The sequence below is a fragment of the Geotrypetes seraphini genome, chromosome 4 (genome assembly GCF_902459505.1).
Source record: "Geotrypetes seraphini chromosome 4, aGeoSer1.1, whole genome shotgun sequence".
Taxonomy (NCBI): Eukaryota; Metazoa; Chordata; class Amphibia; order Gymnophiona; family Dermophiidae; genus Geotrypetes; species Geotrypetes seraphini.
Window position 1 is genome coordinate 106,265,299 of NC_047087.1, and position 19,293 is coordinate 106,284,591.

The 19,293-nt window shown below is 43.2% G+C and overlaps 1 protein-coding gene across 6 annotated transcripts in view; it reads right to left on the minus strand.

Moving 5' to 3' along the window:
* POLQ (DNA polymerase theta) overlaps window positions 1–19,293 on the minus strand; it is a 321,333-nt gene that overhangs the window by 41,338 nt on the left and 260,702 nt on the right. For 4 of the 6 annotated variants that reach the window (XM_033942580.1, XM_033942581.1, XM_033942579.1 and 1 more), the window contains 2 exons: window positions 11,436–11,620; window positions 5,667–5,778 (listed from right to left, as the gene is read on the minus strand). In XM_033942580.1, the coding sequence (XP_033798471.1) occupies window positions 5,667–5,778; window positions 11,436–11,620 (297 nt within the window). The remainder of the gene's footprint in view (window positions 1–5,666; window positions 5,779–11,435; window positions 11,621–19,293) is intronic. The other 2 variants (XR_004539268.1, XR_004539267.1) reach the window with 1 other exon arrangement.

A 19,293-nucleotide genomic window follows, 5' to 3' on the forward strand; every position in this document is an offset into this window, starting at 1 on the left:
AGTGAAGGGCTTTGGGTTTGGTGGGATGGGGGGTCTGTTGGGGGAGTTGGGAGGGGGGATCCAGTGGTGAGCAACCGGGGTTGGGGATTTTTGGTTGGAAGACAGCCCAACCTACTGGAACAACCGACTTAATTCAATCCACCTCAACCAGACACAGGAGAACCCACTCACTATTCACATACGCGGCAACCAAAAATGTCTAACGAAGAAAACTATACGACAACCTGCTGGCCACCAGAGCAACAAAACTAGACAGACAACTCACCAATCTGCAGTCTTTGACCACAGATTACAAAACCTTCAAAAAACAAACAAAAACCCTACGCTTCAAAAAAATACATAAAACCTATTAAACACAACCAGATCTGTCCAAAGCTATCTATCTACTCCTTATCATATCTAAAATGTTCAAATTACCCATTATGTATTACCTAATTTCACGACAATCCTTATGTAATCCACCTTATATATTTTGTAATATCATGACAATTGTTATGTAACCCGCCTTGAACTGCAAGGTAATGGCGGAATAGAAATCACTAATGTATGTAATGTAATAATACCCCGAGATACGGAGTTTAAATGTGAAGGGCCTCAATATGCCACATAAGCAACAGTTGCTGTTGAAGGAGGTAAAGAGACTCCGTTTTGATATTTGTTTTATACAAGAAACACATTTTGTTAAGGCTGGGGAACAATTGATTCAGTTTAGAGAATATCCTGTTCGAGCCTGGGCATCTAATACAGTGGAAAAGAAGAAAGCGGGGATGGGTATTTTATTTTCTAACCGATTGAAGGTGGTACCGGACCGGGAATGGAGAGTTGTAGGGGGGGGCGGTGGCTTATCTGGACAAGGGAGGTGAATGGGAAATGGGTGACCTTAATAAATTTGTATGCCTCAAATTCCCAATAGGGGAAGTTTTTGATGTTTTGCTGGAGAAAATACTTTCAGTCAAGGTAGGCCACTTGATGGTAGGGGGGGACTTTAATTTAGTGCTTCATCCGGGTTGGGATTCTACAGGTAAGAGGGGGATCGCCTTAAGAGGGATCAGAAATGCTTGAAACGTTTTTTGGATGTGCTTAATGTGATGGATGGGTGGAGAGTCCAACATTGGATGGGATGGGATTACACATTCTACTTCCCTGTACATGATGTATATACGCGCATTGACATGCTGTGCGTGGATAAAGGGTGGGGGGGAAGCTAGTGGACAAAAACCTTTCCTTAGAAAAGCACACCGACCTCGTCGTCAGAAAAAGCTTCTCTGCACTTTGGAAACTTCGCACCATAAAAAAATACTTCAATGACACTTCCTTCCGCCTTCTTGTACAATCCTCCATCCTCAGTATTCTAGATTATTGCAACATCATTTACCTTAACGCCACAAAGAAAACAACCAGGAGACTAAAAATAATCCAGAATACCGCCGTGCGCCTCATCTTTGGCCTAAAGAAATGGGAACATGTCACCCCATTCTACCACCAACTCCACTGGCTGCCTTTCGAGTCTAGAGTCCTTTACAAATTCGCATGCTTCTGTTACAGGGCGGTAAATGGGTCCTCACCAAGTTACATCAATCCTCACTTCAACCTCTACCGCACCAACAACAAATCCCGTCGTATTCAGCTGTTCGCCTTCCCCTCACCCAAACATTGTCTCTTCAAAAGATTCCTTGACAGAACTTTCGCCTTCCAAGCAGCCAAGCTGAACCCATGGCTAGCACAAATGATACTAGAGGCCCCCAATTACCTCGGGTTCAGAAAATCACTTAAAACTTACCTATTCCACAAACAAGACCCGAAAGGTTCCCCCCCCCCTGACAATACCTCCCCCCCTCCCCAATCTGGCCCCCTCATGAGGCCTGCTCCTTTTTCTTCCCCTCTTTCCGCATCCTCTGTCTAGTTCAAATTAAGCTGATAAATAATTGAAACTATGTTACTCTGTAATTCTAATAACAAATCTGTAATTCTAATAACAAATCTGTAATTCTAATAACAACTCTGTAATTCTGACAAATAATTGTAAATCTGCCTGTCTATGCAGATCCTAATGTAACTCAATGTAAACCGCCTTGAACTCACATGGGTATGGCGGTATATAAAAATAAACTATTATTATTATTATTATTATTATTATTATTATTATTATTATTATTATACCCGAATTGATACTATTGGTTGGTCAGATCACACTCCTATTTGGCTGAATTTGAGCTGGTGGGGGGGGGCTCCACGGGTGGGTGACACTTACTGGAAATTGAATGATAGTTTGCTGGGGGACCCTCAGATTGTCCGGAAGCTAGAACAAGGGATCTACGAATTTGTGGAACACAATAGTATAGATCAGTTTTCTCCAATGCCAATTTGGGAGAGTCTCAAAGTAGTGTTGAGATTATTTCCTTGGCTTCCCATAAGAAAAAACAGAGGCAGAGAGAGGAGACTTTGTCTAAACTGGTGGAACAGGGGGGGTCCACGGATTCAGTCACAGATTTGGGACACGCATATGGCTCTGGGAAAATTGGAAGATGAGGTTATTAAGTTTAATTTGGATAAGCTTCGTCTCAAATATTTTGAATCCGGAAACCGGGCTGGCAAGCTGTTGGCCCATAGAGTTAAGTTGCAGTAAACGCAAGCGAATGTTATGTCCATTAAGGCTCAGGATGGATCTGCTCTATTTGATGAGGCTGGCATTCAAAAGTGGTTTCAGGAGTTTTACCAGGAGCTATATACTCTGGAGCACCAGGGCTCTGTGGAGGCTATTACTCACTATTTGCAGGACTTGGGTCTCAGTCTCTATCGGGCTAGGTTTCTCAGGACATCACAGTCCTGGATCAGGACATCACAGTCGAGGAGGTGTTGTACGTAATTCGCTTGTTGAAGCCGGGTAAATCCCCAGGGTTGGATGGGTTTACGGGGTTATTTTATAAGAGGTTCTCGGCTTTAGTAACCCCATTGCTAGCCAGGCTCTTTAACTCTCTCAAAGAAGGGGAGCAGCTGCCTTTTTATATGCAGCTCGCCAGGATTACAGTATTACCCAAACCAGGGAAGGATGCTACTTTATGTGGCAGTTATAGACCCATTTCCCTTTTAGGAATCGATACCAAGATTATGGCTCAGATCCTTGTGGATAGGCTACCTACCCACATGCCAGTGCTTATCCATCCTGACCAAGTGGGATTTATTGGGGAGAGGCAAGCGGCGGACGGGATACGTGGGGTGCTGAATTTGATGTGGCAGGCAAAGAGATCAGGGCAGCCTTGGGTGGCAGTTGTGGTGGATGCAGAAGTATGGGCAGCTGTCTGGCTTTAAAGCTAATTTAAACAAAACAGAAATCCTGAATATCTCAGTGCTGGCTGCAGCTATTCCAGACATACAGCGAACGGTTCCCTTTCGGTGGGTGAGGGGGCCCATTAGATATCTGGGGATTCAATTGGGGGCTGACTAGTCTTCTTTGTTCAGCCTCAACTATGCTCCATTGGCCTCCTCTATGGTGCAGGACTTTGCTAGATGGGACAAATTACACCTTTCCTGGATGGGTAGGATAGAGATAGTGCATGATGGTTCTCCTGAAATTCTTGTACCTATTTCAAGTTCTGCCTATTGAGATCTCTGCAGATTGTTTCCAGTGTATTTTGTAATTTATTTGGGGGGGGGGGGGCAAACATCCTAGAGTGGCTCGGTATACCATGTTCAAGTTTAAGAGGGAGGGGGGATTGGGAATCCCCAACTTAGTGGGCTATTATCAGGCAGCGCAGCTTCGGGCATTGGTGGATTGTATTTCTTATCCCTTTTCCCTTTTATTCATGTCTTGTCAAGTATGTATATAGTATATGTTTACTGATTATGGACAATTAATGTTTTAGATTATATTTAATTTTTATTTTTTATTTTTTAATAAGGTAATTTTGTATTCACTTCTATTACTTTGTATTTATGTTCATCGCTTTGAAAATATGACAAAGCGATTAATCAAAAATTTAATAAACTTGAAACTTGATTGGCATGCAGACCCAGTTAAGTTATGGGTGAACGTGGAGCAAGGGCTCTTAGGGGACCCTAGAAGTATTGGTGTGTTGTGTTACCTTCCTTGGGTGGGCTTAAGAGACAAGGAAATCCTAGTCATAACCAATCCATTCACTAGGTGGATACTACGGGTTTGGAAAGGAGCTTTCTTGAAACTTATGGGCAGGGGTAGGGGGGGTCCACTTCATTCCTATCCGTTACGCAGAAGATTTCTTACCAGGTAGGGAGGGGGATCTTTTTAAATGATGGGAGCACAGGGACATCCAATGGTTTGGTCAGCTTTTAGCTGGGGATAAGATTAAACCTTTTCCAGAGTGCAAGCTCAATTCCAGCTGGAGCTGGGGGACTTGTTTCCATATTTACAAGTGAAAAACTATATTATGTGGGTGCGGGAGCCTATAGCTGTCCTCTGCTCTCCATTTGAATCCATGTTGGGGGAACCAGTCAACAGGGGGTGTATTTCGGCCTTGTACCAACTGCTATACGCTGACCCCTCCCAGAAGACCTCATACATGAAGGCATGGGAAAAGGATCTGGGGATTGTTTACACGGAGGAGGAATGGGAGTAGATTGCCTGGAGAATACATCATGTAGCGATGGCACCACAGTTGGTGGAGAATGCCATTAAGCTCTTGGTGCGATGGAATATCACGCCAGCAATGCTTAGTAAAATGAATACATCATGTACAGATCAGTGCTGGAGAGGGTGTGGTGGGAGAGGAACATTTTTCCATATGTGGTGGGAGTGCCCCAAAATCCTGGGTTTTTGGGTCCAGGTATTTGAGTATGTGAGTCGCCTTCTCCAATGCCAAGTGGCCGTACGAGCAGCCACTGCCTTATTGGGAGTGATACCAGGGGAGGGTGAGAAGGGGGTGACTGACAAATTATCCCGCTTCACTTTCACGGCAGCCTGGCTAGTCCTGGCCTTTTATTGGAAGAGCCCTACAGTGCCTACCTTGTTGCTGTTGAGAGAGAAACTGGGCTGGGTGTGTGAGATGTATCGGCTGTCGGCCATGTTGACAAGGCATAGGCAGCAATTTGAGGGTATGTGGGGACGATTTTTGGAGGTGGAAGGTGGGGTTAGGAGGGTCTCTGGCTCTGGTATGGGGGTTGCTGCATTGGGTTGTGATTTGGGGTTTTGGTGTTTCTTTTCCTCTCCTTGGGGGGGGACTAGGTATAGAGGTGTTGGATGTCTCAACTATCTTCTCGGGGGGGGGGGGGTTGTTGGGGGGATTTGGTTGGGATGATTGTTGTCAAAATTGTTTAACAATGAGTTGGCACTTTTGGGATGTTGGTTGCCGAGGGCTGCTCCTGCGTGGGCACTGCATTGTTGTTTTTCATGTATGTGTCTTTCAAGTGTTCTAAATAAAGAATTATTAAAAAAAAAAAAAAAAGAAGTTTGTGGAGAGACAAAAAAAATTGAGCAAAGAGACATGAAAAACTCTTACCCCATTGCTCAATGACTTTGGACTAACGAAAGAAAATTTAGTTCAGGAAATTTATACAGCACATAAAAACATTTCAAAGAATCCAACAGTATGAAACATACATCATGTGTATTCATTTTAAACATAATATGTATGCTTTAAAATGAAATCTGAAAGTGTCCTTGGGGCATATCTGCAGTTCTTTGGCCCCTTTACCTGTGTATCTGGATTTAAAGGATTCAATATAGCAGGCAGCATCATTCTCCTCAATGCCCATCTGCTCCCCAAGAGATTTGGCTCCCATTCCATAGATTATTCCATAGCAAATCTGTCATGGGAAGAAATCATCACATTGACTACAGAATCAACAATTGAATGAGATTACAGTTAAAAGCAGCACAAGTCCCATCCAACAAATCACAAAAAAAAAACTTTTACTAATGATATATTATATTCCTGAAACACTGCAATTTTTTAAATTCATTCTATCATTCACAAAACATGTTTTGCTATAGCTTTATAACTAAGAATATAATATAAAAAAAAAGTGATAGACCATTTCTATTTTCTTTTAATACCCTTCCCCATGAGTTTGCTTTCTATACATTTGCTGGTCAGTAAGCATAAATGAGTAAGTCAAGAATCTTTACAATTGTACAGCACAATCTCAATTATGTAAAGTCAGATAATATAGAAAGCAATGGTGACCCCTTATTATGCATGGAAAATATGCTGTATGCATCAAAGAACAGGCATAGGGTATTTGTATTTTAAAATATTGTTTATTAGCACTAATCAGGAACAAAAAAAAATATATAGGGCATGATTGTGCTCAAATTTGCTCAAATTGCCTGCTATACAAGAACAAATACAGTGTAGTATATTTTGCAATAGAAAACAGCAATTGTAAAGAAGCAGTGTGAACAAAAAAATAGAACCAAACAAGGAAGTTTCTAATGAAAAGCTCTCTACAAGAAAGAGCCTGGTGCTCCGAGACTGGTTATACCAGGGTCCGGAGAACCTCAGCCTGTAGCTCTGGGAGAATCTCTGCGATGCGAAATGAATACTGTCGTGAGTGCCTGCAGCCTTGAAAATTACAGTGCCCTGAGCATTAGAGCAGTGTGTCTCAAACTTTTTTTTAGCTCCAGCACACTATAGGGAGCAAATGTTTTGCACGGCACACTAAATGGAGCAAATGTTTTTCACAGCACATTATCATTGAAATTATAAAATTGTAAAACGAACAAAATAAAGAAATTTGAGAGTCATTTATTTAAAGTTCTTTAAGCTATATATGGGTTAATTGTAACAATGGTGAAACTAAAATATATAACATAGAATTGCTAATCTGTGATGGATGTGCTTTTTTTTTTTTTTTTTTTAGTACAAATTAACTCAAAATGTGGCTTGATGACAAGCAAACACACATTTCATCATCCACCATCTGCAGTGGTTCTCTTTTTTCAATTTAATTTCTGTGAGAGCTGAAAATCCAAGTTCGCAAAGTTAAGAAGATCCAAATGATAAAGCCTTAATTGCTTTGTCGCTCAAGTTAGGATAATTACTGCATAAAAAAAATAATAAAATTACTCGACGTTAGTTTTCAATGACCAATCACTTCAAAGAATGAAGCTTGTCTGGGTGGTTATATCCTTACGCACACAGCCACTCATAACATTCACAGACTCTTGCGTACGCGATATGTCATCTAGTGTATACTTATGAAGGGAATTTTTTTTAAAGAGAGTAAAATTCTGTAATCTCTCATGGCACACTCGGAACCTCTTTGGGGCACACCACTGTGCCGTGGCACACAGTTTGAGAGACACTGAGTTAGAGGTTCTGGGTCTATTATTAGGCAGGGTCTTAGGGCAACAGTCCACTATGCAGGTCATGAGATCAACCAGGCCTGTTCCAAATAAAAGTTGTCCCTAAAGGGAGTCTGCCCAGAGTAGCTTTGGAGGTGGAATTGGCAGCTCATTGTTTGATTCACAGCATTCTATAAGCAGAAATGGAATAAGCTGACGCTTTACCCAGGACATGTATAATGTCATACAGAGCGTCAGCTATATAATCCACACAAGATAAAAGTAACGGGGGGGATTATCTCCCTTATTCTCCAAAGTGTGCGATCTAAGTAGACAAGCATGAGAGACAAAAGATGCCATCAAGGCAGCTTTGACTCCCAAAGTCACTGCCTCGAAAAGTCTCCTGAGAACATCCACTTGATGGTCTTGCATATCTTTGAGCACTACACTGCCTTTGCTCGGAAGGGAGGTGCACTAAGAAACCTGTGCAACCAAGGAATCAACTTTAGGCTGACCAAAAAGTTGTTCACACTCTTGTGCCATAGGATACAGCCGTGACATGGCTCTCACTACTTTGAAAGACGCTTCAGGAGAATCCCAGTACTCTGAAATCAATACAATAATGTCCAGATGCCAGGGAAACACCAAGGACTGTATCCTCGTTACGCTCCTGAGAGATGAGGAGGCAGAAGGAGCTGGCTCCGTGTCTAAATTGAGATCATGCAGACTCCAAAATGAGATCCGGTAAGACAGCTGACTTAAAACACGCAGAACCAGTGATCATCCCCAGGTGCCAAAGTCAGAAAAGAGATTATGTCCTTACCTTGATATCTTTTTCAGACAAGTGGGTTATCTCCCCATGGACGCGGGCCATATGCAGAAGGAATCCACTCCAAATTTTTTTCTGTCCCCTTCCTACTTCACTGGGAGCTCTACTGCCATCTGCAGTTAGTACCCCAGCAGTCAAGAGTTCCTTTACATCATGTGAAGTAAGGATAACAATGGGAAATTTCCCAAACAAAACAACTGTTCTGCTCAAACATACTAACTCTTGAACACTTAATGAACAAGTAACACCCAACAGAAGCATCAAAGGAGTTCTGGAAGTACCCCTGTAGATGCTAAAATATATTTTACAGCAAGCTTCAGGGCCCAAAGGGCTGACTGGCATCCAAGATATAACTTTGAGAAGCATAACCAGAATGAAATATGAGGCAGGCGCAGGAAGGATAGGGCGGGAGTCTAGAATGACACACCTATCTATTGGAAAAGATATTATCAAGGTAAGGACAAAAATCTATTTTTTCAGTGCAACAGGTGTGTCATTCTAGACAAGTGGGACATACAAAAGCAGTCCCAGAAATCTAGGTTGGGCTGACTGCACCAGCCCTCGATACTAAGGACCCAAAGACAGAGACATCTCATGTCACAATGTCTACCCTGTAAAACTTAGCAAATTTGTGTAAAGTGGGCCAAGACGCAGCTCTATAAATCTCCACTGGAGAGATCGCCCTGGTTTTTGTCCACAATGAGGCTATACTTCTGGACGAATGCATCTTAACAAAAAAAAAAAAAAAAGGGGAACTGCTTCCTACAGAAATTAAGCCTGATGAATGGACTTATGGATCCATCTGGAAATCGGGACCTTGGAAGTGGGTGTGCCTCGCTTAAACAAAATGAGTTAGCACAAACAGACAGAGAGACAAAAGACATTTGTGACTTTGAAATAACAAAGAAGCACTTTTGACTTCAAATTTCTTCAAAATGCATTCCTGTTTCCCAGAACCTGTAGGCTAGAATACAGGAAAGTGGACCTCCTGATGAGCATGAAATGCTGAAGCCGCTGTCGGTAGAAAAGAAGGGACAGTGTATAGGGAAACCAAAATCTTCGAGCTGTTAAGGAAAGGCTCTCTCGAAGAAAGTGTCTGGAGCTCCGAAACTTGTCGCACTGAGGTTACCATTACCAGAAAAACCACCTTCAGCGTCAAGATCAAGAGAGATGTTGAATATAATCGAAAAAAATACCAAATAAAAAAAATAAAGGGGAGATCAGAACAGAAACACTCCTTCAGGCTCGCGTGCAAAAGGGAAAAACTGCAAGTGGCAGTAGAGTCTCAGTGAAGTAGGAGTGTCACAGAAAAAATACGGTGTGGATTTCCTTCTGCATATGGCTCGCGGTCATAGGGAGATAATCCAATTGTCCAGAATGACACACCTATTGCACTGTTAAGATTAGTAGCTGTAAAGCATGGTTCCCTCGCAGAGAAATATGGTCTCATAAATGATCACTGCTTTAATTAATCACCCATCCACAATCTGTAAATCTCTTTATGTATAAAAAATAATAACCACACGGTAAGATACATGCTTAATAGTGAATGCAAAGACCCACAACTATATCCCAGTGAAATATCACGGAGAAGCTGTGTAAAGAGACCATAATTGCTTGTTCACAGTCTCTCCCACCATTACTATATAACATTAGTTCTTAACAACATCCACAGCTCCTAAAATAGGAACAAAAACTACTTATCTTAGTAAGGTGGTACTGTAATCCTTACAGCTACTCCGGGTACATTCTTAATCACCTCAGCTGCACAAAATGCATATTTACCGACCCTCCAACCTAGGTTTCACCGGTTGGCTTCATCAGGAAGGGTAGTACAAAACAAAATTACACCCTGTCACTCACTCATCTCATCACTCCAAGCAAAGTTCACTAAACGCACTAAATCATACAGTATAATAAAGAACTCGCTCAACTTCAAAATGTACTTCTTACTAATCAATCTACAGGCTTACCAGAAACAGCAACTTCCTGCATCCAGCACACAGAGCACTCTGGCATCGCGTTACACACCAGCAGGCCATGCCCCCTAAATACTCTCCCTGCTACAAACGTTCTGAATAACGTCATTCCTTACAAGCTCACACAGCTTACAGCTAAATTTGAAACCAGTCAATTTCACTATTTAACCCAACTGGGGCCAAAGTCTGCCACTGAAAAATAAACCTATGTTCACGATACAACAGATACTGGGAGTCATCTGATGAAAATGTCCTTTGTGATGGATGTGTTGGATTAGATAATATTTAACTTAAAATTATAGTATAATATAGTTGATGATGTTTTAGTAATTGTTATAATATAGTTGATGATGTTTTAATTAAATAAACATTAGATTTTTTATGTTCATTGATGAATGTATAATGTGGATAAGATTTATAAGTTAAGATACAGTTTTTAGGATGTGGTGTATTAATACATTAATTATCATTTTTTAATTTGTGTATTAAAGTCTTTTTAAATTTATGTTATATAGTGCTCCCTGCTGGAACCCTTGAGAAAGCCTGTTTGGGCGAAACGGGTCCCGTCGGGCATACAAGCATTGGGGCAAGCATATTACATTACAATAAAGGATAAGTAAAGAATAACAAAAGTTTTGTTCATCATTTTTGTTCTTAAACAAGAAAGATTATTTATTGACTGCAATTTTGCTAATTTTCATTATGTTGGATATGCCAGATGGTCAGATTAGCGAAGGTCAGATAATCAAGACTGTACTGTATATTGTGAAGGTGCTGTGAGTCTGCCAAGGCTCTTGAGGTAAAAGGCATGTAAAGATGGTTTTCCTTAACTCTCAGGAAAGGAAGACTGAAATATTCCTGCACATGACACATACAAATGAGCTGAACTTTACTGCCATTTTGCTTTTGTCCATAAGATAATACATTTTTTTAGATGTGCTGGACAAAGATACAAGAGTAAATATTTCTTTTTAATTAAATGAAATAAGTGTGTATGGATTTGTGAAGAATAAAATAGGGGAAATAAGAAAAACCTAAAAATGAAACCCTTAATCAAGCATCACCAGAAAGATCAAGGCAATTTCTTGGAATGCACCATATATAAAAAATATGGAACCCAGGCACCCTCTTTGTTCTCCTCCCATATTATCAAAAGGTTAATTTAGCAATTTATCTTAAGTCTTTCTGAGAAGCGATACAAAAGGCTAGATTTAAAAGCATTTACTGAAAGTTTACAAAAAGACTTCAATAATTAAAATGAACTAACAAATTGGAACTCAAAAGGTAGAGAATTACAGCAATTTAGAAATATCAGCAGATTATTGTTGTTAAAGCATGATTTTGACATCCTGTTATATAACAACACTACCTGCTTAGCCTGCTGCCTGATCTCATCGCCAACAGCTTCAAGTTCAATCATCTTCCACTCAGCAGCGATACTCTTAAAGACATCTGTTCCACTGTTGAGGACCTGAATGAGTCGACGGTCCTGAGACAAGTGAGCCAAGATCCTCAGTTCAAGCTGAGAGTAGTCAGCAGCTAGGATCAAGCCACCTCCAATAAGAAAAGAGGAGATTTCAATGAATTGCAGTAGTGTCAGTTGATATACATTGGATGGATAATATCTACATTTCCCATACTTAAGGTTTAGTTTAGTTTAGTTTAACAAGCTCAGTAATTTCCAGCCAGTGCTTCTAATGTTTTAGAAACAGGTTCCATTCTAGCAGCCCTAATTTCAATATTTCATTTATCTTCGGGTAAAGAAAAAAGTCATTGGGACTACATCAGGTAAGGAGGGTATTCCAATAGTTATTTGTTTTCTGACTATTTGCCTTGTTGCTCATTAGCACCAGCTGGAACCAATTTAAGGGAATTACCTTGCTGACAGAGGAAGGGAGGAAGGCTTGTGGCTGTAAGTTGATTTGTTGTCCCCTGAAGAAGGTGACATAGTTGCAGAAACTTGGATCCTAGTCAGGACTTCATTTGATCTTAAGAACATAAGAAGTTGCCTCCGCTGAGGCAGACCATAGGTCCATCCTGCCCAGCGGTCCGCTCCCGCGGCGGCCCATCAGGCCCATTGCCTGAGTAGTGGTCTATACCTATCTATACCCTTCAATCCCTTTTTCTTCTAGGAATCTATCCAAACCTTCTTTGAAACCATTTAATGTTTTCTTGTCTACAACAGCCTCTGGAAGCGCGTTCCATGTATCCACCACCCTCTGAGTGAAAAAGAACTTCCTAGCGTTTGTTCTAAACCTGTCCCCTTTCAATTTCTCCGAGTGCCCCCTTGTACTTGTGGTGCCCCACAATTTGAAAAATCTGTCCCTGTCTACTTTTTCTATGCCCTTCAGGATCTTGAAGGTTTCTATCATGTCTCCTCTAAGTCTCCGCTTTTCCAGGGAGAAAAGTCCCAACTGCTTCAATCTGTCGGTATATGGGAGATTTTCCATTCCCTTTATCAGTTTAATTGCTCTTCTCTGTACTCCCTCAAGTACTGCCATGTCCTTCTTGAGGTACGGCGACCAGTACTGGACACAGTACTCCAGATGCGGCCGCACCATTGCACGATACAGCGGCATGATGACTTCCTTCGTCCTGGTCGTAATACCCTTCTTAATGATACCCAACATTCTGTTTGCTTTCTTTGAGGCTGTGGCGCACTGCGCCGATGCCTTCAGTGTTGCGTATACCATCACTCCCAGGTCTCTCTCCAGGTTGCTGACCCCTAGTGGTGTTCCCATTTTGTTTGTGAACATCGGGTTCTTTTTCCCCAAGTGCATGACCTTGCATTTCCCTATGTTGAAGCTCATTTGCCATTTTTCGGCCCACTTTTCCAGCTGCGTTAGATCCTTTTGGAGATCTTCGCAGTCTTCCCTGGTTTGAGCCCTGCTGTATAGTTTGGTGTCATCTGCAAATTTAATGACCTCACACTTGGTTCCCACCTCTAGGTCGTTTATGTAGATATTGAACAGGAGCGGTCCTAGCACCGACCCCTGCGGAACTCCGCTCATGACCCCTTTCCAGTCTGAGTAATGGCCCTTTACGCCAACCCTCTGCTTCCTGTTTGCCAGCCAGTTTTTAATCCATCGGTGGACCTCCCCTTGCACCCCGTGGTTCCATATCCTCTTAAGCAGTCTCTCGTGTGGTACCTTGTCGAAGGCTTTTTGGAAGTCAAGGTAAATGATGTCTATAGATTCCCCTTTATCCACCTGGCTGTTCACCCCCTCAAAGAAGTACAATAAGTTTGTGAGGCATGACCTGCCCTTGCAGAAGTCATGTTGACTCGGTTTTAGCTGCCCATTTTTTTCGGTGTGTTCACACATGCTGTCTTTAATCAGTGCCTCCATCATCTTTCCCGGGACCGAGGTCAGGCTCACCGGCCTATAGTTTCCTGGGTCGCCCCTTGAGCCCTTCTTGAAGATGGGCGTAACATTTGCTATTTTCCAATCCTCTGGGATCTCTCCGGTTTTTAAGGATAGGTTATATATCTGTCGAAGTGGCTCCGCTATTTCGTTTTTTAGTTCCTTGGGTGAATGCCGTCCGGACCTGGCGATTTGTCGCTCTTTAGTCTGTCTATCTGCCTGAGTACATCTTCTTGGCTTACCTCTAAATTGACCAGCTTATCATCTTGGTCTCCTATTGCGGTCTCCTCGGGTTCCGGAATGTTGGTTGTATTCTCCATCGTGAAGACTGACGTGAAGAACTCATTTAAACTGTCAGCTATTTCTTTCTCTTCTTTTACTACTCCCTTTCTGTCTCCATCATCCAATGGTCCCACTTCTTCTCTTGCCGGTTGCTTCCCCTTGACATATCTGAAGAACGACTTGAAGTTTGTTGCTTCCTCTGCCAGTCTCTCTTCGTATTCTCTTTTTGCTTTTCTAACCACTCGGTGACATTCCTTCTGGTGTTCTTTGTGCACTTTTTGGTTCTTCTCTGTTTGGTCTTTTTTCCATTTTCTGAACGATGCTTTCTTGTCGTTTATCGCCTTCTTCACTGCATTTGTTATCCACACTGGGTTTTTTGTTCTATTTTTTTTGCATCCTTTCCTGAACTTGGGGATGCACCGGTTTTGCGCTTCGTGCACAGTTCCCTTGAGTAAGGTCCAGGCTTTTTCTACGGATTCCATCTTCCCTATGTTGCCTTTGAGTTTCTTTCCCACCAATTTCCTCATGGCATCATAATTTCCTTTTTTGAAGTTGAGTGCCGTCGTTGTGGTTCTTTTCCCCTTTGATGATCCAATTTCTAGTCTGCACTGGATCGTGTTGTGATCGCTGTTACCTAGCGGCGCTAATACTGCCACCTCCTTTGCTGGCCCCCCTAGTCCGTTGAAGATTAGGTCAAGAGTGGCATCACCCCGTGTTGGTTCCGTGACCAGTTGCTCCATGAAACAGTCCCTCGTGACCTCTAGGAATTTGTTCTCCCTTGTGCAGTTTGAGTGCCCAATACTCCAGTCTATCCCAGGATAGTTGAAGTCCCCCATCACCACCACATTTCCGCTTCCGCATACCTGCCTCAGTTCAGCTTCCAGGTCCTGGTCGATTTCTTCATGTTGTCCTGGTGGGCGGTAGTAAAGTCCCAATTTAATGTCTGCCCCAGTTCCTCCCTGTAGCTTAACCCATAGTGATTCCAAGCCATCCGCCCGTACTGTTGTTTCCATCCTGGTTGAGGGTATGGAGTCTTATGTACAGCACTATTCCTCCACCCTTTTTATGTGTCCTGTCTCTCCTGTATAGTTTGTACCCTGCTATGGCCACATCCCATTGATTGTCCTCAGTCCACCACGTTTCTGTGACTCCAATTATGTCTAGGTCCTTTTTGCTGGCAGTGATTTCTAGTTCTCCCATTTTGGCCCTCAAGCTCCTAGCATTTGTGTATAGGCAATTTAAGACCCAGTTTTTTGCCCTATCTTTTTGTTTTCCTCTTGTTTTGGTACACCTGCAGTCCTCCTCATGGTTTGCCAGCCCCCGAGCTTCATCCTCCTCCTGCTGCTGTGTGTCTGTGACGTCCTCAGCCTGTTTCCCCTGCACCTCTTGTTCTCGTAATTCCCACTCAGTCCTGGGCTCTTTTTCACAAAGTCTTTGCCCCTCTGGCTCCTGTTGTTCTGTGTTAGTGCCGCTTACCAGTTCCATTTGTGCCCTCAGTCCCTGCAATGCGTCCTTAGGTCCTTTTTCAAAAAATACACACTCAGTCCCGAGCCCTCCTTTACAATGTCCCAGATCAGTATCCTTGTCAGGTACTGATGTCCGATGTGTCGAGGTCAAATCGACTATCGGCTTTCCCCTTCTCCTCAGTTTAAAGCCAAGTCTATGACGTTCTGGACGTTGCGTGCCAGCATCCTCGTCCCAGCTGTGCTAAGGTGCAGTCCATCTCTTCTGTAGAGCTTGTTCTTCCCCAAGAAAGTAGTCCAGTTCCTAACAAAGTGGAAACCCTCCTCATCGCACCATCTCCTCAGCCAAACGTTAATTGCTTGTAGTTCGCTCTGTCTCCTTGTGTCCGCTCTCGGTACTGGCAGGATCTCTGAGAAGGCTATCTTCCTTGCCCTCAGTCTCAGTTTCCTCCCCAGGATCCTGAACTGGTCAGTTAGTGTAGTCCTGTTGAAGTTTCTCCTGCTGATGTCATTGGTTCCGATGTGGATCACTACTGCTGTCTCCTCCGTCTCGGCTCCCTCCAGGATCCTCTCGATATTGTTGATGATGTCTTTTGTTCTTGCCCCCGGGAGACATGTTACCAGTCGGTCCTCTCTCCCTCCGGCTATGTGACTGTCTACTCCTCTCAGGATTGAGTCTCCAACCACGATAGCCGATCTCCCCTTCTTCAACTGTCTCTCTGGTCTCAGATCTGTGTCATATGTGCAGTCCATTTGTCCGTCCTCTGGGTTCTGCTGTGTCTCCGCCCCTGGTCTCAGGTCTGTGTCATCTGTGCAGTCCGCTAGTCCTTTCTCCTGGCTCTGTTGGGTCTCCTCCTCCTCTGTCTGCCCAGGTCCTCCGCAAGGTCTCAGGTCTGTGTCATCTGCGCAGTCCGCTAGTCCTTTCTCCTGGCTCTGTTGGATCTCCTCCTCCTCTGTCTGCCCAGGTCCTCCGCAAGGTCCTATTCCCATGGTGTCTGGTGGTTCCTGTCATCCAACTGTCGGTTCTCTCCTGGTGTGTTGGTGTTCTTGTGCCTCCACCATCCTGCAGGCCTCCTCAATGAACTTCTCGAGCTCCCTAACTTGTTCCGCGATGTGGCTCTCTCTGGTGGTGTCTTTAGTTTCCCAGCATTGCTCCTCCATGGTGCAGAGTCCCTCCAGCTCCTGGACTCTAACCTGCAGTCTCCCGACCTCCTGTTTCAGGCTATCCAGTTCCTGGCATCGACCGCATATATATGCCTGCCTCCCGGAGGGGAGGTAGTCATACATATGGCACCCGATGCAGTATACTGGGTAGCTCTGCTGGGTTCCCACAGCCTCCATTGCTCCTTTCTCGTTCCTATGTCCCACGGTGTGTATGAGTGGTGCCCGGCGCGCAGCTACCTGAAGAAAAAGAGAAAGAAGAGAGAGATGAGTACAGAGAGAGTACCTTAGCTGTTTGGGTATTAGATGCTGCTGCTGGGCTCCTCTCAAGGCTCCCTCGCAAAGGCGCTCTCGCTAAGGCGAGCGCCTTTGCCGCTCGCCTTCGCAGCACGCCGAACGGCTGTGCGCCATTGGCTCCCCTCCTTTAAAGGGGGGGAGTCCGGGCACCGACGCTGCTGTGACGCGGCGCAGGTGGGCGGAGCTACCTCTCGCCACCCGCTCCGCGCTGTCGCTAGCCCCTGCTTCCTCCTCTGACCTGAAAAACGCCTCCTTTCCTCTCCCTCTGGCTCTCCTGCTTCCTCAGCCGCTGCCTGCCCTCGCTGCCTCCACGCTGCCTCCACGTCCTCCTGATCAAGGACTTGTTGTTGGACAATTATTGTTGTTTCAATAAATGTAACTGGTATAGACATCTCTCTTGCCTCTTCTTTGTTGGTTTGTCTTATTTCAAGGTTAGCCCCCTTCTTCTGCTTTTGTTTGTGCTAGACTGGTTTTGTACAGATCAACATGAAATTTTAATAGATTAGAAACTAACTTTACATTGCTACCCATCATCCCTAAATTTGACCAATACCTATAAGTCAGAAAGTTTCTGAAATATGTGGAAAACTCTTCTGCACAAGTGAAAAAAGAACATGTCAGTTGCACATATGAAATGGTAATACAGTACTCCCCTGAAATTCGCGGGGGTTCTGTTCCAGGAACACCCGCAAATTTTGAAAAATCGCAAATGCGGTTTTGCGCCTGTCAAGTCAGGAGAGGGCAGCTGGGATGCCGGCAAATGCAGAAAATCATTAGCGGTATGCTCCGATCGCCTCGTCCTGTTACTAAAATCAGGCTATACCAATCAGGAGCTGCTTTGACACGCAGCTCCTGATTGGTGTAGCCTGACTTTAGTAACAGGACAAGGCGGTCGGAGCATACTGTGAGTCCGCGATTCGTGAATTTGCGGGGGAACAATGTATTGTCAAATAATAGCTAATATGTACCATGAGGTATTAAAGCCCTGGTATGTTAACCATGTCGCTACAATTATAATGACTATGGAAATCTACACTCCCTTGAATGTTTTTCACATTTTGATATGTCACTGCCTCAGCCCTGAATGCATTTAAATGAGGTGTTTTTTAAATTCATCACTAACCATACTGCATATCTTTCAGGAGAAAACTGTTTTATTGCAGGGGAAAAAGCATATACCCCCCAAAAACTTGAAAAGCTGTCTATGTTTCAACTTTCAACAGCAGGCAGCAAGCTTTTCTATCCCAACAAGTGAACTGATCCTTACCAGTGAGGAGCATACCCCTAATATAATGCTGCTACCTGATGCTTGATTAGGTGGAGTTTTTTTCTGACCAGTGATTAATGAGCTTTGCATAATACAATTGATGTCTATATTGTAACTCCTATTCTGACATTTTTTTCCACCTAGTTGGTTTGGTCAGTTATAATTCATTGATGCTTGTAGACACTTTATTGTAATGTGTGTGGTGGGTAGCACTTGTAAGATTTTCCGATATTTATTAGTTGCCTGTTCCTCTTATTTTTGTGATATTTACCATCCCTCTTTAATATCTACCTCAGCTCATTAGGAAACCTGCTACAAAGCCTAGGGCTCACCTTCTACATCTACGCAGATGACATTACTGTAGTGATTCCGCTAATCGCCCTAACGTCACAATTCTCCAACTCCTTAACCAACATCCTAAATCAAATAGAGCGCTGGATGATAACCTTCAAACTGAAACTCAACATAGAAAAAACCAAATTCTTCCTGGCATCACCCAACGAAAAGATAAAAGAAAATTCAATTCACCTACAGAGCCGAGAATACAAAATTGACCAAACCATAAAGATTCTGGGGGTAACACTTGACAAACACCTATCCCTGGAAAACCACACAAACCTACTGTTTAAAAAATGTATTTCGGTCCTCTGGAAACTTCACACTATTAAAAAATTATTTGATGAAAAGTCCTTCCATTTACTAGTACAATCATCCATCTTAAGCACCCTAGATTACTGTAACATCATATACCTAGGAGCTTATAAAAACAAGCTGAGATTAATTCAGAACACTGCGATCCGACTAATCCACGGTTTAAACAAATGGGAACACATTTCCCCTTATTATCAGAAACTCCACTGGTTACCCGCAGAATCCAGAGTCCTCTTCAAGTTTGCTTGTTTTTTGCTACAAAGCTGTCTTTGGGATTCTTCCAGCTTACCTAATCTCCCAGTTCTCCCCCAACGAGTCCAACAAGAGCACTCGCAGAACAAACTTATTTAATTACCCCTCCTTGAAATCTTACCAATACAAAAAGTTTCTAAATAGAATGTTATCATTCCAGGCAGCTAGGCTGAACACATGGCTTGGAAAGCCCATACTTGAGGCCACTACATACACAGACTTTAGAAAATCCCTGGAAACTCGACTGTTTAACAAATTCTAAATTTCCATACCCAACTCTTCCTCGCCATGACCCTTCCACCTCGCCCCCTAATTCCAAGGCCCGAAACTAATTATACTTTCCACCTTGAATCTCGTGTACTGACATAATGTATCTTTATTGTAACCCACCTGCACCCCATGCACTGACAAAACGTATCTTTATTGTAACCCATGTACTGACTAAATGTATCTTTATGGTAACCCACCTGAATTCCATACACTTACAAAATG